The 25,229-nt window shown below is 40.2% G+C and overlaps 2 protein-coding genes and 1 long non-coding RNA gene across 7 annotated transcripts in view; 2 read left to right on the top strand and 1 right to left on the bottom strand.

Annotated features, from left to right (window-relative positions):
• LOC128670327 (uncharacterized protein) overlaps positions 1-25,229 on the bottom strand; it is a 75,673-nt gene that overhangs the window by 25,663 nt on the left and 24,781 nt on the right. For all 5 annotated transcript variants that reach the window (XM_053745904.2, XM_053745900.2, XM_053745903.2 and 2 more), the window contains exons 2-3: positions 24,879-25,022; positions 22,628-24,381 (exon numbers count right to left, since the gene is read on the bottom strand). In XM_053745904.2, coding sequence (XP_053601879.1) covers positions 22,628-24,381; positions 24,879-25,022 — 1,898 coding nt within the window. The remainder of the gene's footprint in view (positions 1-22,627; positions 24,382-24,878; positions 25,023-25,229) is intronic.
• LOC128670329 (uncharacterized) lies at positions 2,940-4,536 on the top strand. The gene is made up of 3 exons (XR_008404756.1): positions 2,940-3,013; positions 3,134-3,268; positions 4,301-4,536. It is a non-coding gene; the product is annotated as an uncharacterized LOC128670329 (long non-coding RNA).
• On the top strand, positions 15,888-20,388 carry LOC128670328 (uncharacterized). The gene is made up of 2 exons (XM_053745905.2): positions 15,888-16,055; positions 16,661-20,388. The coding sequence occupies exons 1-2, from the start codon at positions 16,026-16,028 to the stop codon at positions 19,292-19,294; spliced, it is 2,664 nt and encodes an 887-aa protein (XP_053601880.1). The 5' UTR covers positions 15,888-16,025; the 3' UTR covers positions 19,295-20,388.

Here is a 25,229-nt window from a genome sequence, read left to right as displayed (position 1 = left end):
ATATGTACATATGTAAAGTACAATCGACATCAAGTATACTGCTTAATTGTAATCTTAAAAGCGAATCAACTATATGAAAGTACGTGGGTTATCTCACCTAAAGAGAACTGCGGCCTCCCACATCGTTATCACAGCATTCCTGTGGATTAGGATCCTGCTGCAACGCGTGACGTCATCAACATGGCCGCTTCCGCCCTTATTCCATGTAATGGCAATTTACAGTCAGCATTTTATTTTAATTGTAAACTTTTAGATTAGAAATTTCAAATTCTGTGTGTAAACTTTAAATTTATGAGAAAAATCCGCCCGGGCCTGGCGCCGACATTACGCGGAGGGCCGACCCCCAAAAAGTTTTCACAAAAATGACATTTTTGTTTCACACCACACGAACTTTAATTGTTGTCAGAGAGATCTTATTGCATTCAATGTGTGACAAAAAAATTATGCCCGTACAGTAAATCGTTGAGGAGTTCCCTTGTCGGAAGCCGTTCCTAGGTGCATCATCAGGTCATGCCTATCATAATACATTGTTATCCAAACTAAACGTATGTACAAAAATTCAGTCTAATCGTTTGAAGATATCTTACTTTAAAATTGAGTTACAAGATTCCAGCTGAACATACATACTTACATACAATGCATGTTTAATAACAGCTTTGTTATAAAAAATAAAAAAAATACTTAAACCTAAGACTACAGCCGGCTTCGAAAGCGCAGGTGAAGAAGCGACGCAACAAACACATCGTCACAGTCAAAAAAGTCATACCTAGTTACTGCTTTTTCCAAATGTATAGATTTTAATTATTATTTTTGAAGTAAAGACAAATTACATCTTGTTTGATAAGATTGATCAAGCAACAAAAACAAAATAAACAATAGAACAAGTGCCACGCCCGCATACCATAAGGGGACCAGTTATAGTGATAGTGACTCATCAAAGTATATCACACACACATTATTAACATAATTGGTTATTCGAATGGGTAAAAATTAAAATGTATGAAGGTATTGGATGTTTATCTATATATGTATTTATTATAAAATATAGTATCGATGAGTTAGTATCACATAACACAAGTCTCGAACTTACTTTGGGACTAGCTCAATCTGTGTAATTTGTCCTAATATATTTATTTATATTTATTATTATTTCTTTTATATTTATATAAATAATCAAACGCGATAATTAAATATCACTTTAAATGATCAGTTTAATTAATTACGAGAGTTACAATTTCGTCGGTCCAGTTAAAGTATGTTAAAAATGCTTTTTGACTCCAAAATCCATGACACCACAATACGTACAGTCAACTTCCCAAGCACAGGTGAAGATAAATAGTTAGTATATTTTAAAGATATTAATTAATTACTAGATATTTAAGCCTAGTAGGTATTTCATCAGAATGAGAGAAGAAATTACAACACGCTTCAAAAAAAAAATGCAACACGCTTCGTCAAAAATTCACAGAAGTAAAGACGCTATATGCTTCGTCAGAATAATAACAAAATATCAGCCACAAACTTCGTCTATAAAAACACAGGACAATATCTGCCACATGCTTCCTCAAAACCACAAATACCCGCAAGTAAATCGAGTTAAAAATTACAATCAAAGACAATCTTAACACAACAAACATAAATCGGTCATGTGAAAAGTGTCATGGACAGAATGCACATAAGTAATAAGTTATTTATTAATGTCATTAGAGTAAGCCTTCAGCGAAGCCAATATAGATCGCCATTGACCTGTCTAGCTATAACAACTAATCGACTACTGCAATAGAGTCGATTTATATCGATTCGATAACCGAATGGGCGCGAAATAGCTTCACTATCAAGGTTCCATCGAGGCCGGCCCAGCGAGCACTCCAGAAATTGTTTGTTTTGCTTTCAGGGGAGCGTGTTTCAGCTCTAAACAGTTCTGGAAATAGTCTCCAATTGATTTGTGTTCAATATCACAAAATTTAAATACTTATTATTATTACTGCAGCAAGAAATCCTAACCCTCACTTTCGAGTTAATATTCGTTACCTCTTCAAGCTTACTCACGTTACTCAACTAATCTTTATGAAGTTTGTGATACATATTTTTGGGTGTATAGGATATTAATTACATACATTTGTTACGGAAATATAAATATTCCCGTGGGAAATTCCCAAGAGAAAAGAGCAAAAACGATATAAACATAATATTTAGCCATTAGAAAGTAGGTATTTGTGTAAGTGCGGTATGAAAAATATACGAAAATTTAAAACAATGCGCTATTTTGCTTTAGGTTAAGTGGCCGTATAAAATTGGAAAAGCACAAGACGTTAAATATTTAATTTTATTTAATTTTTACCTTACTTTAATGTATTTAATTTTGGCCCATTTCGACGACGATCTCATTTTGTAGCAATGTTAGGTACATTGCCTAAAATTTATTTTAAGTTAATAATTGTTCCTAAAGTTAATAAGTCATTTGTATTTAAATTCATTATTTCCTTCATATTCCAAATGAATAAACTAATTGTATTATGATTCAAATATGTTGTAGGTATTCGGGAAATATGAGTACTGCAAATACGAACTATAAATGTCAATTTATTTCTGGCTGTGGAATATACGATTCGGGTTCGAATGCATGAACAAATTCAATCAACTTAAAAATGGAACACGAGCGCGTATTTCAAAAATACCATAGACCTACAGATGAATGGAAAAGGCTCCCTTTATGGAGCTCATTTGTGGTAATGAATGTTTGTAATGCCAACAAAAGAACCGCTTGATATAACTAGCGAGGCCGGCTTTCTCTACAAATAAACCATAAACAATAGTCATGACCAGTGGTGGAAACTACTGGACGCGGCAAAAACAATGGACAGATTGTAAAGCGATTTGCGTTTTTGCAATCTAGTCATGTGTCACCATTACGCGCCATGTTAAATCGTGATACATAATTTTGTTTCTGTTTATTCAAACACCATCTGCCAACAAGTTAGTAGTTGGTTACCTATTAAAACAGGAATTTAAGGTAAAACATTTAAATAATGATTAATTGTAACTGATGTGTAGGTACAGACAGATGTTTCATTGCCCTAAGACCAATATGGGAGCTAAAGTTCCGAGAAACTGATGTAATATAAAGTTCCAGGAAATAACCTGCTCTGTGCAATAAAAACAAAAGCAAACTCATCCAGTAATTCTACATGAGTGGCGGAGACATCAAAGGGTTTATGCATGTGCAAATAATTTCACCTCGGTCCGTTTCTGAAGCCCAGTGAAGTGGGTAAGTACCTTTCTAGGAATAAAACGTGGCGTGGATTTGCTTTACCGGGAGAAAATACTGTAAATGCCTGTTTAAAAATTGTTGTAGTTGCTTTGTAAGTGAAATTATTGTTTTAACTGAAGTTATTAATATAGCACAAAAAAAAACACATCAAGTTTCTTTACAATTTTACGAAGCAAAATGAAAGTGCCTTTGAATAAAGAATGTCAAACGGTATTTAAGTAAATGCCAATAGATTGACCTTTTACGGTATTTTTTTTTTGTATATAGGTTAGGTGTTTTTTGAACAGATTGAATTTTGAACTCATACTTTAATTTACATTGAAGAATCATCTACAGTCAACACATCGGCACATCAACCTACCCAAATTCATTGCAAACTCGTCGCTATAGAGGTTCTTGCAGGGTAACTTGATGTGCTGTTGACTTTTTTTTTTATTTGGTTTGTCGACAATTGTTACAGTAATGATACATACACAACCGACATAATTATAAAAAGCTAGTTGCACAACCTCTTACTAACAGACACTACTTGCACATTACAAAAGTACAAAACAATCCTAAATAAACTTAAAATACAAGATGCCTGAAAATACAAAAAATCGCCACTGTAAACACCATTTATGAACTGTACACACTTACGAGTACATATTTAAAAAAGAATATTAAAATCTATGTTTAAAAAAAAAGGGCAAGAGTATATTTTAAATTAGCTTTTTGACACAAGCTTGTGTCATTCTACGCATGACAAAAATCATGTCTGTTCAGTTCCCTCGTTAGGGGCGGATCCTGGTCTACCGTCTTGTTTATATCACAACAAAGCATTAACGCCGAAACTAAAGTCAGATGTAAAATTTCATGACCGATGCAAAAAAGAAAAGGTTCTTTCCACGCTTTTTCTTTCTAGGCACAGTGCTGGCCATTAAACTAAGTCAAATTTAAATAAAAATTAATATGCAGATGTCAAATTTAGTTTTATAAAACACCATCGAAATTCTAAGACCGAAGTGCAGTGAAACATTCTGTCAGTAGGCTCCTTATGCCCAAGTCACTGGAATGCGGCGATCTTGGGTTTGGACTATTTCTGGAGATGCGGAACTGCACCGGGCCGCCAGATGCTTGCGACCGTGGCGTGATGATCGGAATTATGGATGACCCAAGTTTTAAAAATATTTTCTAAGCTGCCAGTATTTTTTTTTATAAAAAATAATAGTTATGTCTGACAGTTTTTTTTTTATTTAGGTGTCACTCTGATTAGAATTTCCCATTGCCTCCTCAAAGAAACGAGGGAATAAACCAAAAAAAAGATTAGAATTTTTGGTTTCGTTGTAATCATTTGGCGAAGGGCGAATTTAAAATTTGAATAAAAAACGTAATTAATAACAATTTTGTGCAGCACACGAAGCATTATTTATCACGCGCGAATCAACAATGTTATGAGTATTTACTAAATCAAAATGTTAACTAACATCCTCAAGTAGACAAAATTAGCATTCCAAATTCCCAGTTTTCCGACCGGGAGAAGTAAACCATTGAAATGCGCACATTCCGGTCGAGACGGTATCAAAATCCCATAATCTCTGGACAAATACGAGGCTAAGGATTCCACAATCGCCCCCATTAAACGAATGGCCCATAACATTAATGAAAGCTCCACGGACTTATTATGTACACACAGACCGTTATTGCGCGATTTATTATTAATTTCCTTTGGAACTCAGCCAGATGGATGATATATTAGGATTATGATAGAACATAATAGATGTTTTGGAAGTGGAACAAGTGAAACAAGTCAAATGTTAAGTAATAATTTTATCACCATTTAAATATCTTTTCATAATTAAAAGATCACAGAAGAGATTAAGTTTCCACGAATATCTGCCTACAAAGAAACTTTAAATAAATAATGTTCATGGGATGTCACCAATTTGAGAAAAGTAAAATTCAGACATCATGTGGCCAACTAGAAAGAAAATAGAACAACATGTTCGCACTCGACAAAATTAGACTTAAAAGAAATAAAAAAATTATTAAATTAATGAAAAATCTTTGGAGTTAAGGAAGGAAAATTTTGATATATGTAATTTTTAACATTTCAGTGATTTAGGTATATCTCTATACTATTCATTAATTTCAATTATATTATTTTGAAACGTCTCATACTTAGAATTCGGATCTAGGTATTTATAAGTAATCTTACTTATAAATACCTAGATTTCATACCAGAGTTATAACTATCCGAACAATTTTCCTGAACTTGTTCAGCAGAAATGCATGTAACTACACTCAGCAAAGTGCATGAACGTGGAAAATTGGAGTCAACGTGCTTTGCAGAGCTCGTTTCAGAAGATTCCGAATCTTCCTGCCATTTGGCATTGCGCCAAGGTTCCACATCATTTTACCTCTGCCGGCTTCTAACAACTTTGTCGAATTATAGAAATTGCAATATTGTACGCTCTGCTTTGTTATGGGATGGGGATTCTTGATGTTTGATGTCAACATGCCATATCCTTCGTCACAAGAGACATGGGCATGAAGCGGAATGTTTCCATAAATTCGATTTAGGTACGTGTTTCCCAGTTTATTTGTTTGTATTACTAGTTTCTATGTGAGTTAGTTTTTTCATTTAGTAGATGTACTTTATCGCACCAGCTTGCTGTCCCTATTTAGTCTTATGGTTGACTGGTATGTCCATCTTTTGTACATATTTTTATGTAATTCTGCGCAACAAAGTTCAAAGAATCTTTATATATTCTTAGTAATTTTTTTGTATTATTTATTGTTATATTATTGCCATATCTAACGAGCTAATGGATGGAACAACTTGGTAATAAGGATGACCTGCAGATATTATCTCTATTGTAAGATGCATAAACTTCCTACAATGAAGAATGAATGAATGAAGACTACACTAACTGACTGAACGACAGCGAATTGTCACACTCAGAGAGGTATACAGAAAACACCGACCTTTAATCTTTTCAGCAGTGTCAAACAGAAATTATCCATTAAGGATGTACCTACCTATGAATATTTAATTTTGACTAAAGGCAAGCTCATGTTGTTGCTTTGATCTTTTAGAGCGAGGAATTTAAAAAATATTTCGAAAATGATTCACAATATTCAAATTTTATGAACTCGCATTGCATTTCATAGACAACTTTCTAAACTGATAATAAAACGGGCAGCGAGTTGTCTTTGTCTATGGTACTACAAATACAATATTGTGGTCGAGTGGAGTCAGCAGCAGCGGGAATAGGAATGAGGTCACCTGAAACTAGCACAGAGTATAAAGCCTCATTTCATTTTAGTTGTTCAGTTTCAATTTATCCATGCCGCGGGGTTTTATGATGGTTTTTTAATTGAATTATATCTCTATAACTTAATAAAAAATAAATATGATAGAAATAAACCCATAAAGATTACTATATCGCTAAGTTTAATTTGTGATTTGGTGTTTTTTTTTTTTCATTTTAAAGTCCTAAATATTTTCATAGTTACGTCGTCGGTACTACATGTCGGTACCAATGGAGTGAAGTTTAGCCTTTTTTCTTCAAAGATTGAGGACGAGACTCGTTTTAATTTCCTGTAGGTAAAGAGTTTTGTACTGTATCCCTTTCTCGGTTTACTGGCGATGTCTGCTGTCCATAATCGCGGAAATCCAGCAAACTATTTTTGCTATTATGGCCTCTGCAGCACAAATAATGGCAATAAAATGTCACCCTTAATCCGGTAACTGAAGACACACTGGAATTTCCGTGTACATTGCATCGTTAAACTATTGAAACTTAATGTCTTTCGGTCGGCTGCGGCAATGTATTTGGAGCAACGGCGTAAACTCTTTTTATCGCGTCGTAAAAAGGGATATTTCAATAAAAACGAACGTTAAACTGAAAGTGGACGTAATTTTTGAAGAATTAAAGCATCCGTGTTTTACTGTGAAACTAGATCTGCTTGTTATTCGCGATGACAAAGCCGTTGTCACATAATGATAATTCGCATAGTTAGAAAATTGGTTCCGACATTTTCTTCACGACAAATGATGAGGACAAATTGTATATTTTCCTAGAACTTGTAAGTATTGTTGCTGTACGGAAGTGTTTGTTTTCAATACCAGAGTCGATCTTTTTTAAAATTCGTTATTTTTTTCGTACGTATTAGTTATTTTTTAGTACGTATCTCAATTTTTTGCTCATAAATGACTCTTTTCTTCGATTAGGTACAACTTAGTCACTTGATCGTGAACTTTGTCGGTATTTCAATAAATACAATCTTTGTTGCAAATGCACTGACTCTTTATCATTTAATCTTCAATTAAAGACATCAATGTGAACCTTCACCTTATAATGAACGCTCTGTCTGACACATCCAGCCTGCTTTAAATACACATACATACATAAATATTTTCATAATCCAAGTTACCTCGGAAAGTATCACTCACCAGCGCGTTTCGTTCTGAATTCAAATTGCTTTTGGAATTAACATTCGGCATTCGTATCTATGGTGCGATGTTATTCCAAATTTAAACTTGCTTCCGCTAAACATTTCTCAATATGGCTTCTGACGTAGGTACGTAAGGAGCGATGGTCTTCACAACGAGTTGATTCTATTTGTAATATTGAATTCTTTCCTTAGCAAACTATGCTAGCTCCAATTTGTTTTGGTATTTCGTATACTAGAAAGAAAAAGGCGGAAATATATACGAAAATAATGACAGTTTGACAGGTGACGATCAGTTTCCCGCCATTACTATCAGATTAGCTGTCAAACGGGATGAATAGTGTGGGTAAATGAACATCGGAGGGTGCCGGTCACCGGTCACATGTTATGTTGATGATAGGATGAGACGTATTAGTTGTTGGGACAACTCAACACGACCTCTTTCCTATTTTATGGATGCATGAGATATGAGTTTCGTTTGACGTTTTTGCGAAGTGGTTTGTGACTAGAATTAATGATGTGCAGAACCTACATTTATATTATAAAGGACAAAGTCTTGTACCCTATTAAATATAAGTGGGTTGAGCTTTCTATGTTACGAAATCAAGTCAAAAATCAGATAATGTTATAACGTTGATAAACATATAGCCATTAAAGCTTTTCTTGTCATTAAGTTAGGAGAAACTGATCAAGAACTCTGAATCTTCTTGCCACAGTTTATATAATACTTCCAGTACCCTTGGATATGATGAGATGAAGCAGGACCTCCCGAACATTTTCAGCTTGGCTAATTAGCACAAAGGTTAATGTTCTGAATACTAGGTGCATACCTTACAGTTACGCATAATTGTAATTGTTTTGTTATTTATTTATTCAAACCTTATTTACTAATTCGGTACAAAGGGCGTAGTTTGCTCAAAGCATTCTCTACCAATCAACCTTCAAGAAAACTGAAAGACAATTTATACCGACTGGCGTTTAGTTTATTTACACTTTAGCTGATATTAATTATGTCTGTATAGCAAGTGGCTTCTCTTGCTAACAGAGTACAAACAATATACGCCAGAGATAGGATCAAGCACGGTCGTGAAGTAGGCCAAGCCTTCCTCCTCCGCATCGGTAGGTGTATCGGCACGGATGACCGGCTGGGTGGGCGTCCGGATAAGCTATATCTGGAAGTCGGCCACCGGATAAACGCCTTCTGACGCGAAATTCTGAACTCGACACAATCTGGATAATGAATTTTCAAAAGGTGATGTAAAAATGTTTTTGTAAAAAAAATAATGTTTTTTCAGAAAAGAAACTGCTGTTATACATGTTTTTAATTTTTTGTAATGAAGTGATGTCGATGTCGTAAAGGTAGTTAACAAAGTTTTAAAATAAATATAACTCTAGATACATCGTGGAATTTTCTTTTATTTTTGATATAGGAACCATAGACAAGTTTAGGAATGAGTAGGTATATCATTGGAAATATTTTATATGAAATCTACCATTAAGTTAATTGAAGTAGATACAGATACTTCCTCTACAGCTGAGCACCATCTGGTTCGTTGTTGTAACAACAATGCCACGTCACAGCAGCCGATTATCTGATCTGGAGTCATACAAATATGATAACCCGTCAAATCGTTCGTCGTTTAACTTTGATGCTCTTGCGTTTCATCGAATTGAGATAGGTACTTTGTGGGCACTTTACAAAATATTATATATTTATTAAGTTTTCTTTTGTTCTGAAATATTATAAGCTGCTGTCAGAATCATAGAAAATAATCTCAATTCTAAAATATGAAGATTTAATTGAAACTTAAAAACGTTAATTTTGAACACTGACACTAATTTATTTGCAGTATATATACAAGTAAGTTTATCCTCTGTTTTTTTGATTTGTTAAAATAAATTTGTTAAAATAAATTTATTTAAAGACGAAAAATGGCAGAAGCGCGACGTACGGTGAAATTGGTAGCTAATTAAATCGGATGCGTCCGGTCGAGACCGGATATCCGCATTACCAATATCCGCATCCAGGAACGAGAGTAGACTAACTGTATTATAACGTAAAACATTTAGTACCTCCATAATTATTAAATGAATAACCATTGAACATTTTTTTTCCATTAAACCGCAGTGTATCTGAACAGTCCTTACTTTAAAAAAAACGGAGTGTGTGTTTGAAATTTGCACTAGGTATAGAGTCGATTTACAGTGAGACATAGCTAACCAATCAAAATATTTTACTGCCCGCATTTCTAATTACTTAATTACGAAAAGTTATTTAAAATATTATTACCTCATTACACTGTTTTTTGTCTTGGACTTGTATTAAAACAGCTATAAATAGGATTTCACATAAGTGTGTGTTTTTATGTGGGAAATATTGAAGGTCTTCTAAATCTACATCAATGTCGATGACATAATACAAGTGTATTCGACGCGACTAGATAAGAAGATAATCTATCTATAAGCACACAACAAATATTTACAATTTTGTTCGGTTGCCACCAGTAGGTAGGTACAGTCAACAGCACATCAACCTAGCCAAATTAATTGCAAACTCACCGCTATTACAGAGTCATAGAGATTCATGCTTGGTTACTTGATGTACTGCTAAGTTTACGTGTACAACGTCTATGTGTGCAAAAATAAAATAAAATCATTCATCATTCAACGTGTGACAGAAATCATGTCTGTGCAGTAAACCGTTGAGGAGTTCCCACGTTAGGAGCCGTACCTGGGTGCACAATCAGGTCATGCTTAACATAATAATGCATTGTCATCCAAACTAAACCTGTGTGTAATATTTCAGTTCAATCGGTTCCAGATATCTGCTTCGAAATTGAGTTGCAAGATTCCATTCGTAATTCGTAAGTCGATTCGTAAACAAAAGTGTCAGCTTCAAAACAAATTACATCACTCTTTTCGAAGTTACACCCATTATAACGCGAAAGTTTAGTTCAATGGACTGGAGTGTACGCTGCAATTAAATATAACCTCGAATCAATATTATGGGTACTTTTTCTTATTCAAGTTTTGCAGAGTTCTAAACAATGAAGCGGTGGTGGTGTTGGTGGTTAACACTGTGGCCCGCCTGTGGATCGAAAGGGCCCAGATTCGAATCCTACTCGTGCCATATGAGTTTGTAATCTAATTTGACTCATGTATATATATCAAAGGATCATGATGTTTTCATCGACCACCACTTGCTTCCGGTGAAGGAAAACTTGTGGAAATTGTTACATTTTGTTGAAGATAAATCAATTATATTAGTTTAAACTTATAAATCCTAAAGTGAAATAATTTATTAACCACTAAAGTCATTTTGTAAAAAGTATATATTAGTCGTAATAGTCCGTTTAAATAAAAGGAACATTATTTACTATGTATTCCATCTCAGAGGTATTATGTTAAAAGCACTAAGAGCACCTTATATAATCCTATGATTCATCTACACGTGCGCTCACTCAACCCATAACTCAGATATTCATTCATATCCCATTTTATTATTACACTTTACACCACAAGTGAGCGAAGAAACATGTGTTTATTGCCGCTAATGACTTGTGTTGTGAGAGTTTATAATTAGAAGATAGGATCCAAAGACCTTCTTTTGAGAATAGTTTTTCTTTTCATTTCGACTTTGCTCTTTGTTGTTGATTCAATTGTTGCCAATAATAAATAACTGATGCACGTACCTAGTGAAAAAAGTAATTTTTTTTTTCCAATTACTTTAATATATATTTTTACGAGTGGTACTCTCTTCGTGTTTAGTAAAAAGCATTGTCTTATAATAATTCGAAAAGCTATACAACAAGTCAACAATCTGAAAACTGTAAATAATTTACGAATTTTCCGGAACCCTCTCGGTGCGCGAGCAACTCACACAAGACCCGTTTTTAAGATTTACCTACTCATCAGAATTTTCCATAAATTTTATGATACAAAAGATTGTAATCTAATCTGAAAGATAAGATCATGTTTCAAAGGATGAAAAGTTTAACAAAAAATATTAAAGAATATTCTCGCAATAATGTTTGGCTTGAGGCTAGAGCCTTTAGCCTTAGTCCCGGCAAAGAACTATAACTTCAATGAATAGTTAAAAAATATGCCCATGTTTTAGGCGGGAGGTTGCGTTGAAAAATTTTAGGTAATGCGTATTTTAAATCAAACGCGAAACATTACAGCTCGGAATGGGAGAATGAGATATCAATGACAAAAGAAAACATTTATCAAATACACGCTTCTGTTTGCAATTCCTGGAAATCTATTTCGGCGTTTCTCCCTCCGCTGCTCAAACAACGCTCAACAAATAATTTTAACACGATAAGTCCGACAGCGGGCTACTGTTTGTTGAAAGATTTTTTTATTTACAAATAGAAATGAGCTGTTTCCAGGCGAATCCATTTTTAAATTATCTTTATTTGAAAATTCAAAGATATACTATAATTTATGGTCACATCACTCATCAATATCACAGTAGGATCATGACCCAAAGTTGTCCCGATAAAAATGAAATAAATAGGTGATATTTTTCACGTGTTCGCTTCAGTTTTATTTGCAGAAAGACAGTAAAACCGACATATCACAAGAGGGTGATTATGATATGTCACGATAAACACTGGATATTAAATACTAAACTCATATTCATGCGTACAGTGCAAGACGGAAATTTTCATCTTTTCAGGAGGGCCGTTAAAATTTATAAAAAAGGGACAGGATGTTCTACTAAAGGTCCATTAAAGGAATGCAGTGTAGTAGCTGTATAGTTTACATAGATTATTATGCAAGCGTGAGCGCATGACAAGGCCACTAACCGAGATGTGACCAAACCAGTTCGAAGAGTGACTTCAAAGGATCATTGTTGACGTCCATCTGTTTATTGACAAGCAAGACACGTGTGTTTGCGAGATCTAGCCGAATGTGACAACAAAGTGGATGGAACGCATCGTGATTTTGACATTAGTCTTAACAAAGTTTAAGATAAGTCGCAAAGTTATGGTCAAGTCATACTCCAACTATATGTTCCGTCATTTGTTTTTAAATACATCGCAGTATTTTAATTACTAGTATAGTGCCTAATGTGAGACCCTGTCCTTTATTTGACAATAAGCAGGTTCCCATGAGTATGACTCATGCTGTATTTAATTATTTTTAGTTTCTTACAATTATCATTTTAATTATATCGGAAAGTCTTTGCTTTAACGATATGAAATCTTATACGGAAGAAGGCCTTAAAACATAAATTATTGCATGAATGAAACTAATCATTACCTCAGGTAATTTCTCTTCTTTAAGTCATGAGTTTCATTAACTTGTAATGTGAATTTGTAGTGTTATAAAGGTAAAACTATTGGAATTATAAACTTTTTAGAATACATATGTAACGTTCTTGGTTAAAACATTGATGATTTAATGGCAGATTACAATGCTTAAAATTTTAATAAAATCTGATTACAAACATTGCAGAAAAATCTCTCAATTTGATTTCTATGAATATAGTATATTCATCTATCATCAGATCTAGAAGGACAGATGATGAAAAATAAGTACTTATAAGTTAAGTATAGAAAGAGCGTGAGTATGGTATAATAAAAAGTATAGATTGTGATCTACGAATGTAGCTTTATACGTGATGTGGGGATTATAGACAATTAAGAAGTTTTAAGTTTTTAAGAATTGAAACTTTTCTTACGCGATATATTATTGGCAAATTGAAGATTGATTTTGAGCAAGCAATCTATGACGAAGATAACAATATTTATAGAATCTATCGTTACAACGTCAAGATTTTTTCTATCTCCTTAGCAAACCTACTCGTATTAGTAATCGTGCGGCATTGTTTGTTTTATTTATATAAGTACACGTAACAATGACAGTAAAACAGTACACTTTAAAGAAGTCAGCAATAAGTATTATTTTGCATAAAGTGTTACCGATACATAAGTCGTTCCCTGCATTAATTTATACTGTGGGCTGGCGGCAATGCGTATGCTTTTACTATACTGGGACACGCGCAAATAACGCGCCTTATTTGGTAATGTTCGCGGTCCTCGATCGTGATTGGCGCTCGCAGTCGCTATAGTCCGTTGATAGCATCACGCGTTCCCGCTTCCCGCGCCCGCTCTCAAGTCAGTCTGTGTCGTCGTTCGTCTTGTAACAGTCGTGTGTGCTAAGATAAATATTCCGTGATTGTAAAGTGTTAAGGCTCCTCATTGTACGATAATAAACGCTGTTGTACCTACCTAAGTCCACAAATCTTTCATTTCTAACATCTGGTCCTTCGAGCCGGATAGTTAATATTAAAGTGCAACCGCGTCGCGTTCCGCGTGCCTCAGTCAGGACACCTACCAGTGAACTCGTTTCATCACAATGGTGGGAACAAGAAGCACGGCGAGGGAACCACTCGAGGAGCCATCGTCCATCACGGAGTCACCCCGACCTATAGTCACTAGCAGCGGCACTCAAGATGAAACGCTGCACGACACGGCCGCAGCACTGCCGCCCGGTGGCACTTCGGCACCCGTCGCTCCCGTCACAACTGCGTCCAATGGGTCGCACGCCACCACGACGGCGGGAGTACCACAGCCAAACGACACCAGCCAGCCGTTGAGAGACCTAACGGCGGCTTTATTAGAGGTAGTTCGCGGGGTTCGCCCCGCACCCGCGACTCACAGGTATGCTGACTTACCTTACTTTAATGGAAATACTGGTGACTGGTTATATTTTAAAAGTGCATTTGTCGAGTCACAGTCCGCCTTTACGGAGGCGGAAAATATGGCCCGGCTTCGCAAGTTCCTAAAGGGAGTAGCTTTGGAATCGGTAAAGGGTTTATTTGTAGGAGGTATTGAAGCGCTAGAAATTGTGGAAAGGCTAGAAGCACGTTTCGGCCGACCACACGCTTTGGTTACAAACGAACTGGAAAAATTACGCCACTTACCAAAGTTGGTAGATAGTCCAAGGGAAGTCTGTATTTTTGCTTCTAAAGTAAATAATATTATATCTACTATAAAGGCACTAAATAAAATCGAGTACTTACATAACCCAGAAATTACTAACATTGTATGCGATAAATTAACGACAGTTTTACGACATAGGTGGTATGATTTTGAGGCTTTGGCGGATGCATCTGAACCTAGGCTGCTTGTCATTGCTCGTTTCTTAGACAGAGAGGCTGATCTCAATTCTAGGCATGCCAAATGTGAGATAGTCGAAGAGCGAAAGGACTGCAAGCGCCATCACTGTGGCACCACAAACACAAAAGTCAACATGTGCCCTATATGCAACGCCTCAAGCCATTATACCCCGGCATGCCCTAAATTTATATCCATAACCGCTTCAGAAAGGTGGGAGGCAGCTCGTAAAAACAAATTATGTTTTAGATGCCTTGGCAAACGGACATGGAATCACAGATGCAAAGGGAAGAAGTGCGAAGCGCAAGGCTGCGAGTACTACCACCACAAGCTGCTGCACGACGACGCAGCGCAGCCAATGAAGAGTGACAACGGCGTGGCGGCACCACGACAGCGAACGCAAAGCAACAGAGCCGGAGGTCAAGCGACTGTCTTCGAGTCGTGTAGCAACGCGACTACAGCAGCGGCGGGAGCACTGCGTTCGGTGCAAACCTACCTCAAAGTTTTACCAGTTCAATTATCGGGACCACATGGTGAGATAGATACTTATGCCTTATTAGATGACGGGTCCACCATTACATTGCTGACATCAAGTCTGGCAGACAAGATTGGTGTCGCTGGGCCAGCAGCACCTTTTGTCATAGAGGCCATAGCAGGAGCGCACATCGACGCTGTTAGCTCCCAGCGAGTAAAGTTCTCCATTAAAGGTAAGTACACAAATAATAAAATTAATATCGAGGCACGTACCATAGATAGTTTGAACATTTCCCCCCAGTCTGTGCCAACCGAAGCCCTAGCTCATTGTGAACATCTACAAGACATTAGTGACCAACTTGTCTATGCAACAGCGGAACCACTTATACTAATAGGACAAGACAATTGGTCCCTGCTCATTGCATCTGAGGTACGACGTGGTAAGCTAGAACAGCCAGTGGCGTCGCACACACCTCTCGGCTGGGTGTTACACGGACAAAAAAGAGTATGTCCCTACGGTCGCGGTGGCTACATGCTGCAAGAGCGTTTTCATTGCAGCCATGCACATACGAAAGACGAAGCCCTTGAACAATTAATAAAGGAGCACTACGATTTGGAGTCATTGGGAGTAGAGCCGCGCCGACCTCAAGCTGACCCTGAAATCCGCGCATTGCAAATATTGCAGAAAACAACCAAAGCGCTAACCGAGGGTGGCTATGAAACAGGTCTACTATGGAAAGAAGAAGGTATGCCTTTCCCTAATAATTATCAGGCTGTGCTCGGTAGATTACAGGGCGTAGAAAAACGACTTAAGAAAAATCCAGCGTTGAGTCAGAAATACAAAGAACAAATGCATTCTCTGTTTGAAAATAAATACGCCGAACTCGCCCCGACAGCGCCCCCTGTTGGCAACACCTGGTATCTGCCTCATTTTCCGGTAGTGAACCCCTCAAAACCCGGTAAAGTTCGTATAGTTAAAGATGCAGCCGCACGTACCGATGGTGTTTGCCTTAATGATTATTTATTAACTGGCCCCGATCTGTTACAATCTTTACTAGGTGTCCTTATGCGGTTTAGACAGAAACCAGTTGCAGTAGCCGCTGACATAAAGGACATGTTCCTCCGCATAAAAATAAGAGTGAGCGATAGAGACGCTTTACGTTTTCTATGGCGTGACGAGACAGACCACGCACCCATGGAGTACAGAATGACATCTCTTCTCTTCGGTGCCACTTCGTCACCTAGCACTGCAATCTATGTGAAGAACCATAATGCTCTGTTACATCAAGAAGAATTTCCCGAAGCTGTAGATCCTATAATAAACAATCACTATATGGATGACTATTTACAGAGTTTTGACACCGCGGCTGAGGCGAACCGTGTGGCTCAGGCAGTGGATGCTGTACACCGTCGAGGCAACTTCATGCTGCAGAAGTGGGCATCGAATGACAGCAACGCCATCGCCGGTCTCGCAGTAGAGCCCATGACTCCTAATGTCAACATCAACGAAGAAGAAAAAATATTGGGGCTCGTTTGGCGAATAGCCGACGACACCCTGGGTTTTAATTTATCTAAATTTTCCTTCAACAATAGTATTACTAAACGTCAATTGTTGAAAGAAGTTATGTCTCTCTATGATCCTTTAGGCCTTGTAACGCCAATTACCATCCAAGGCAAACAAATATTACAAGAGGCTTGGCGCAGTAACGTTGGGTGGGATGACCCCTTACCATTTAAATTAGACCAAGTTTGGCAGACTTGGTTAATTTCTTTGCAAGGTTTAAAGGATGTAGCACTACCCCGATGTTACCCATTATTTAGTTCAGCAGAGACACTTGAGCTGCACGTTTTTGTTGACGCGAGCGAAGTCGCCTACGCCGCTGCGGCTTATTGGCGGTCAGTAAACGACAAAGGCGAGGTACAGGTCTCGCTCGCGGCAGCAAAGGCACGTGTGGCCCCCATTAAGATTGTTTCTATACCTAGACTTGAATTACAGGCAGCTGTTCTGGGTGGTCGGCTGGCGCACGCCGTCGAGCTTCATCACTCGCGTCGCCCGGATCGTCGCGTGCTGTGGACTGACTCGCGCACCGTGTTGTCGTGGCTGCGCGCGGGCTCGCGTTCATTCAAACCCTTCGTAGCGCACCGCGTGGCCGAACTGGAAGATACCACAACGACCTCGGAGTGGAGATGGGTGCCCACAGCTGACAACGTCGCCGACGACGCTACTCGTCGCGTACAGACCGACTTCACAGCTGCACATCGTTGGTTTCGAGGCCCGGAATTTCTATACAAAGAAGAAAAACTCTGGCCGCACGACAAGGGCCCGCTCCATTCCACAGAAACTGGCGAAGAACGTGTGACTGCGACCACCATTCGCCCGCAACTCAAAGATGCCCTACCCGATGTGTCGAGATTCTCATCCTGGATCCATCTAATCAGATCAACCGCACGCATACTGCAATTCATCGATCGCTGCAAAACCCACACCGTCACCGCCATGCGTAGAAAACGCACTCGCTGCACTCCATCTGAGGACCCTGACTGGACAGGTGTCCAACCCCGGTCATCCCGCGCTAGCACAAGAACGACTTCACAGCGCAACCACAGCAATGCTAACGCCTCCCGCACCTACGTGCCCCTCGCAGCCTTTTACACGCGCCGCGCTGAACTCATATGGACACGCGCCCTTCAGGAAGACTGCTTTTCGTCGGAGCTACGTGACATCACCGGCGGGAGGAGACTATCTACTGACAGTCGCCTTCGACATCTATCCTTGACTACGGACCAAAATGGCGTAATGAGGTTACGCTCTCGAACTGCCGCCGCGACTGATATCAACGAGGAAACTCTGTCCCCAGCAGTGTTAGACGGAGACCACGCCTACAGTCGACTGTATATAAACTGGATCCACCGAAAGTTACATCATAGCGGCGTCGAATGCGTTACAAATGAGATACGCCAAAGATTTTGGATGCTACGCATTAGACCCACAGTAAGAGCAGTCATCAGACGATGCCAGCCCTGCAGACTGCGCCGTGCCACGCCTCCTGAACCGCTGACGGGGAACCTGCCACCGTGTCGCCTCACCCATCATCAGCGTCCATTCACACAAACAGGATTGGATTATTTCGGGCCGCTTTCAGTCACCATAGCGAGACACCATGAGAAGCGCTACGTTGCCTTATTTACCTGCTTGACGACAAGGGCAGTTCATTTAGAAATAGCGTCGTCACTCTCTGCTGATGCTGCTGTGCTCGCACTACGTCGTATGATGGCTAGACGTGGTTGCCCCGACACTGTATGGAGTGACAATGGTTCTAACTTCCACGGAGCTGATGCTGAACTACGAAAGGCAGCCCTAACCTCTATGAAACAAGAAGCGGGCATTCGACAAATAAACTGGCACTACATTCCTCCAGGTGCACCGTTCATGGGCGGAGCTTGGGAACGGTTAGTGCGTTCAGTTAAAACCGCACTGACGGCTACATTGCACGAACGTCACCCTCACGAAGACGTCCTCCACACTCTACTTACGGAAGTCGAACATACGATTAATTCTCGACCACTGTCACACGTGTCGGTCGCACCGGAAGACGACACCGCCTTAACCCCTAACCACTTCCTATTAGGGGGTCCTTCAAAGGTTCCATTACCGGGCGCATTTACCAAGGTAGACGAGCTTGGACGGTCGCATTGGAAAGCTGCTCAACGATTGGCTGATCTATTCTGGCAGCGCTGGGTGCGAGAAGTCCTACCTCTCCTTCATCATCGGCGGGAGCCGCATGGTCACGGCGAGGCGGTAAAAGTAGGCGATGTGGTCGTCATAGTGGACTCCACGTTACCACGAAACGTATGGCCGAAGGGAAGGGTGGAGCAGGTCTATCCAGGCGCGGACGGAGTAATACGAGTCGTAGACGTCAAAACTAAGAATGGCCTAATGCGTCGCCCGACTAAGCGTTTAGTTATATTGCCAGTAGAATGTTAAGCTGCGTTGTTTGTATAATTCTCCAAAAGTCAGATTTGTAATTCATTTAGTCTATAACTTCAATGTAATAATTCAAGTTATCATTGAACTTTATTAGTTATATTCATAATTTGTTTAATCTGCCTATAACTATACTAGTTGTTGAACTGTAATAGTTGTTGTATACATGACGCGTTTTGTCGTGGGCTTGTCACGACATAGTAACTCAAATTATTCCTTACAATCGATAAGCTTATATTACGGTACAGCGCGTCATTGTATTCATTGGAAATTATGTTCCTGTGTAAATCATTTTATTCATTGGAATTATGTTCCTGTGTAAGTCATTGTATTCATTGGAATTATGTTCCTGTGTAAGTCATTGTATTCATTGGAATTATGTTCCTGTGTAAGTCATTGTATTCATTGGAATTATGTTCCTGTGTAAGTCATTGTATTCATTGGAATTATGTTCCTGTGTAAGTCATTGTATTCATTGGAATTAAGTTCCTGTGTAAGTCATTGTATTCATTGGAATTATGTTCCTGTGTAAATAATTTTATTCATTGAAATTATGTTCATGTGTAAATCATTGTGTTCGTTAGAATACTTATATGTTTTGTGTACGTCATTGTAAATGTTAGCATTTATTGTATATTTCCTTGTACACCGAGCTATAACTTGTACCAGTTAGCTAAGTAAGGACCACTCAAGTATTAACTTGTCATCAACGGGATTACATGTATCGGTAGCTGAATACTGCCTATATGTTTACTGCGTTCACACGGCGGGAGGATGTTACCGATACATAAGTCGTTCCCTGCATTAATTTATACTGTGGGCTGGCGGCAATGCGTATGCTTTTACTATACTGGGACACGCGCAAATAACGCGCCTTATTTGGTAATGTTCGCGGTCCTCGATCGTGATTGGCGCTCGCAGTCGCTATAGTCCGTTGATAGCATCACGCGTTCCCGCTTCCCGCGCCCGCTCTCAAGTCAGTCTGTGTCGTCGTTCGTCTTGTAACAATCGTGTGTGCTAAGATAAATATTCCGTGATTGTAAAGTGTTAAGGCTCCTCATTGTACGATAATAAACGCTGTTGTACCTACCTAAGTCCACAAATCTTTCATTTCTAACATAAAGTTCTCTCAGCAGGCAAATCTAGGACGGGTTTCTTCACGGTAAATATTCTGAACATAGAAATCGTTCTATTTATCGATGATGAAAGTTAGCATATGCACGTCGAGGACAAAGTTGACCAAAACGGTCATGGCCGCTCTTTAGACGCTGCAGTATTGTCCCAAATGTCATATCTATAGTATGTAATACTATATTAAGATATCAACGCAGAGTAGAAATCGCTGGACATCGCACTTGAAATTTTGCAGCGATAATATTCTTTAAAGCGAGCAAATAAAGAAAGAAAGCAATTTAAGAAATTCAATTGAAATAGGGTGTCGTATGAAAAACACACACAATATATTTTTTGCAGCTGGCGGAGACGAGGGCAACAGTTCCTTTGAAAGTTATTCTCAACATGATTGATATTCCGTTGAAATTATCGGGTTATTTATATCTGTGTTTATGATACGAAGCAGCTCCAGAATTCTAGGCTATCAAAACTTGAGAGTGTTGATAGATTATTCGATATTTTCTCTAACAATAAAATTTATATTCTTATGGATATTTCTCGAGGTATACGAAGGTTAAATTTTTGTGATGTTCTATAAATTTAAGGCTTACGTGTAGATGCGGAATGTCGGGTGAAATTTATGCATACTTCCACCCATAAAAGGGTACGTTCAACATGAGTTGAATATGCATTAACGTGTACAATTTTAGAACTGTAAAATGTCTTAAGATATTACTATTATAAATTATGCAGCATCTGTTTGTAATTGTAATGGGTCATGTATTGAATGGGTTATTTTGAGCATTAATCAACTTGTTGAGTTGTCGATAATTCACAGCGTTGGAGGAAAACAATTTAGTATTGTTTACAGTCAGAGGCGGCATGACATCACGACGTCGATTACTATGTCATGGGTGATCATTATTATGCAATGCTCACTCGACGGTACATTATAATAGGTACATCACGATCGGGTTTCTTAACTGTTCCACTGAGACACGGCTCAGTTTCAACGCGTGTATTTTGCAATAGCTAGGGAATATAGGTGTATTTTAATGTTATTGTAATTTACATATGCAATATTATTAAATATATATTGATTATTAATTTATGACTGGTACGAAGCTAGAATTTCGAGATTGGAAGTACATTTTAGGTAGGTAACCTACTATGTATTCTGAACTAAATAGCTACCTACCTACGTATTTAGTTGAGAATAAGTTCGCAATTTATTGGATTTTGCTCAATTTAGATTCCAGATGTTGACAGAAGCCAATTGCCACACCCAGAGTAGACATAACGATACCTACACAATATGTTAGTTCAGACAAAATATTTGTCTTATGTTATGAGACCTCTGACTGTATGGCAATCATCGTCATTATTTTATGCATAATTTCAACTTAAAATTCAAGGTGATATCTAAAAGTTGACAGTAATATGGTGCCCCTGTCATTGCTAGCAATTTGAGTTTTTCTCACGTGGGAATTCTTGCTTTATTTACTAGTGGATTCCTTATTTGTTCAACTCTTGGATCTATTGTTTGGGGTTCTTTTGTTAACTTATCTGGATCGCATTCAACCCTCGAGTTAAATACATTTCTAAGCGATGAATGTGGCTCCTATGGGAAGATAAGAAGGTACCTACATAGGGTTCAAAATAGTGCTCGGATCGGTATTTGGAATGTGGATGAATGTCAGCTATGCACATACCGCGATAAAATTACAGTTACGCCCACTGTGGCTGTATGGAGCGGAGCTAGTAGACTATAATGCTTAGTGGCAATGTGCAGATGTGCGCACTTTCACCTCCGGCCTGTGCGAATGCATCGCGTGTGAATACGGTCGGATGGCGTAATGGCCCTAGGGGCAGCGGGCCCGTCGTTATTTATTACCTACGCATCTAGTTGTCTGACCTGCCTGCGTGACTTTTAGATATATGGGGTTAGATACCGGTATTATTTTAGGGAACAGGCCCTTTGCAATTGGTTTATTGGGAACACGTTTTAAATAAAAATTGTTTCTAGTAGCACGTAGGTCCGACGTGCCGCTATCTATACTTTCGTCACTGTTGGCGATCGCATGTATATGCAATATGTGAATCAGATGTCTTATGGAAAAGAGAGCCCGCCGGCGCGCGGGGGGTCGTCGGCCGGCATCGATCGCGCTGTTTGTAAACATTGGGCGTCTTCGCGACTTACTGTAAGGAAAACAATATTACCTGAACAGTCTGAGCGCTGTCCTTGTCGAGCAGGAACTCCATAGACTTGTGCGGGCGTGGAGTCCGCTGGTCGGGCGGCGCGAGTGCCAGCAGAGAGCGCGCGTGCAGCACGGTGCGCTGCGTGTCCACATCGGTCTCCAGCACGCCGGGCGCCGGGGCGGGCGGCGGGCGCGGCCTGGGCGGCTTGTGCGCCACGCCGCCCGGCACCGGGGGCGCCGCGGCCCGCGACACACCCTCCTCCTTCAGTGGGATCCTCACATACTGCGGCCCGGCGGCCGCCCCGCGCGGTCCCTGCCCCGCGTCTGCCGTGGAAACCGCGTTTTGACTCGGCCTGCCGTTCGCGCCTGCGCCCCTCGATTTTTTCTCCTTGCGCCCCGAAAATCGGAAGTTCGCGAACCGCGAGAGGAAGCCGGCGATGCGGCTGCGCGGCGCGCGTGCGCCCGCATCCGTCATGTCGGCGGCGCGCTCTGTGGCCGGCGCGCGCGGTTCCTCGCCGCCCCCCTCCACTACTATTACTTCAGCGTCCGCCGCGTCGTCGCTCGAGGTTGTCTCGCTCTCTGTTGTGGTTGTGCTTGTTTCTCGCCAGCTGACTTCTGCTACTACCGGTGAAAACGTCACTCCCTTCGATCCAGCGGATATGGATCGGACCGGGGGTGCCGAGCCTGGCGGTGGCGGTGCTACTAATTGTAATGAAGCCCGTAGTTCTTCTGGGGTCTCTCGATGTGGAGTCGCACGCGCTCGTAATTCTGGGGTAGAACGAACTCGCGCGTCTCCAGCTCTTAAAGGTGTCGAAGTAAATGCTGGCTCTCTCATTGGATCAGGAGACGGTGTTCGCGGGGGAGTAGGAGTTGCGGATTGGGGGTCCATACGTCTTCTTAATTCATCTAATACATCGTCCCACACACCCCACGACTCTTGCAGTCTCGTTGCGGTTAACACTGATAGTCCACGGTCAAAATCACCACTTTCCGCGAGCGCTCTCCTGGCGCTTTCATCGAGACGCTTTGCGGTGGTCTCCATCTCACGGGCAAAGGCACGCTCAGACTCGGTGGTGGAGTCGCTGTCGGCGCTAGGCTCGCGGGCCGGCGACACGGAAGGTTGCCGCGTGATAACATCTACTGGCGGCGGGGGCGGGGGCGGCAGTGGAAGGCGGGCGGCACGCGGAGGTGGAGGCGGGGGCGGCAAGCGCGGGCGGCGCGGGCCGCCCCGGTAGTCAAGAGCGGTAAGGTCTGCCACGCTGACTGTGAGGCTATCGCTAACCTCGAACGTTTGTCTGAAGTGCGCGCGATGTGTAGTGTGTCGGCGAGGCTCAGCGCATACGTCCAGCTCGGCGGGTAGTGAGAGCGCGCGCGCAGCTCTGGGCGGACGGCGCTCTGCACTGGGCGAGGCGAGGCAGGGCACGCTACCGGTGGCGGGCGGCCGGTGAGCTATTTCGGGCTGGCGGCGCTGCGAGGGCGGTAGCGGTCTGCGCGAGCGCTCGCTGTAGCCACTGTCCTCACTGAGGTTTTCGGCGGAGAGATGCGCGCGAGGTGCAGGCACTCTAGTAGGCGGCGGCGAGGCGGGAGGAGACTCGAGGGAGTCTGGAGAGAGGCTGGGAGACGCGGGCGCGGCGCAAGAGCGTTCGAGAGACTCGAATTGAGCGAGGCTGGAGGACCGCGACAGCGACCCCGAGCTGGCGGGCGAGGTCGCTCGCTCACGCCTCCTCCGCTTCGCAGGACAAGCCCACTCCCGCTCCGACTCGCTGTCCTCTGAACCTATATAACAAGTTTCACTATACAAATCTAAACTGAACAAGTACGTCGCGACTGTGTGACGCTGATAATGACAGTGACACCAAAATGCTTATTTGAAGCTCTTGAATCATACAAACGTTTGGATGTAATCCAAAGATCCCAAGTCTCAATGCCATTCTAGATAAAAAGTAAATAAAAATCAGTACAGGCGTGGGTGAGGTAGGTTTTATCTATGATTATAAAAATTTCAACTCAGCGACGATAAGAACAATTTTTAAAAGGAAACATAAGATTACGATATATTTTTTATTTACATTGAGAACTATGTTTTTATACTAATACCGCCATCTTTGTTCTTACTAATGAACCATCAATATTATGTGGGGGTTATACTACTCGACAATAGATGGCGCTGGCTGTGTATAATAACTAAAATGCGGTAACTAATTTTATTCGTTTGTTTTATTTTACTTTGTTTAATCTATGTAAGTCATCTGTACCTAACATAAATAAATTACCTGCTGTTCCCCGTACATGTATGACGGAATCTGCATCAGAATCTGAGAGCCAAGTGGCAGCGGACGATCTTTCTGAGCGTAAGTCATCGCTCGTCTCCTCGACTATCGTTTCGAGGTACAAAGCGTGAGTGCTGCCATTATCACCTATGGACAAGAGAAAAAAGAATGTAAGTACGGTAAATAGTAAACAAAAAAAAATTTGAAGACCTAAATATCAACAAACACTAAAATTATTTCTATTCGACAATAGATGGCGTTACTGATTTTATCTTTTTATACGATAATCTTTTGTGAATTTACATTACGTAATATTTGCTTTAAATGTAAAATACTTAAATATATAATAACTGA

Source organism: Plodia interpunctella, chromosome 5, assembly GCF_027563975.2.
Source record: "Plodia interpunctella isolate USDA-ARS_2022_Savannah chromosome 5, ilPloInte3.2, whole genome shotgun sequence".
Lineage (NCBI taxonomy): Eukaryota > Metazoa > Arthropoda > Insecta > Lepidoptera > Pyralidae > Plodia > Plodia interpunctella.
Note: the sequence above shows the minus strand (reverse complement) of the source record. Positions and strands in the feature narration are given on the sequence as shown.

Coding starts and splice junctions, on each gene's coding strand:
- LOC128670328 (XM_053745905.2), top strand. CDS start 16,026: ATGAAACAGGTCTACTATGGAAAGAAGAAG. Junction 16,056..16,660: donor TCTACTATGGAAAGAAGAAG/GTATGCCTTTCC, acceptor GACTATTTACAG/AGTTTTGACACCGCGGCTGA.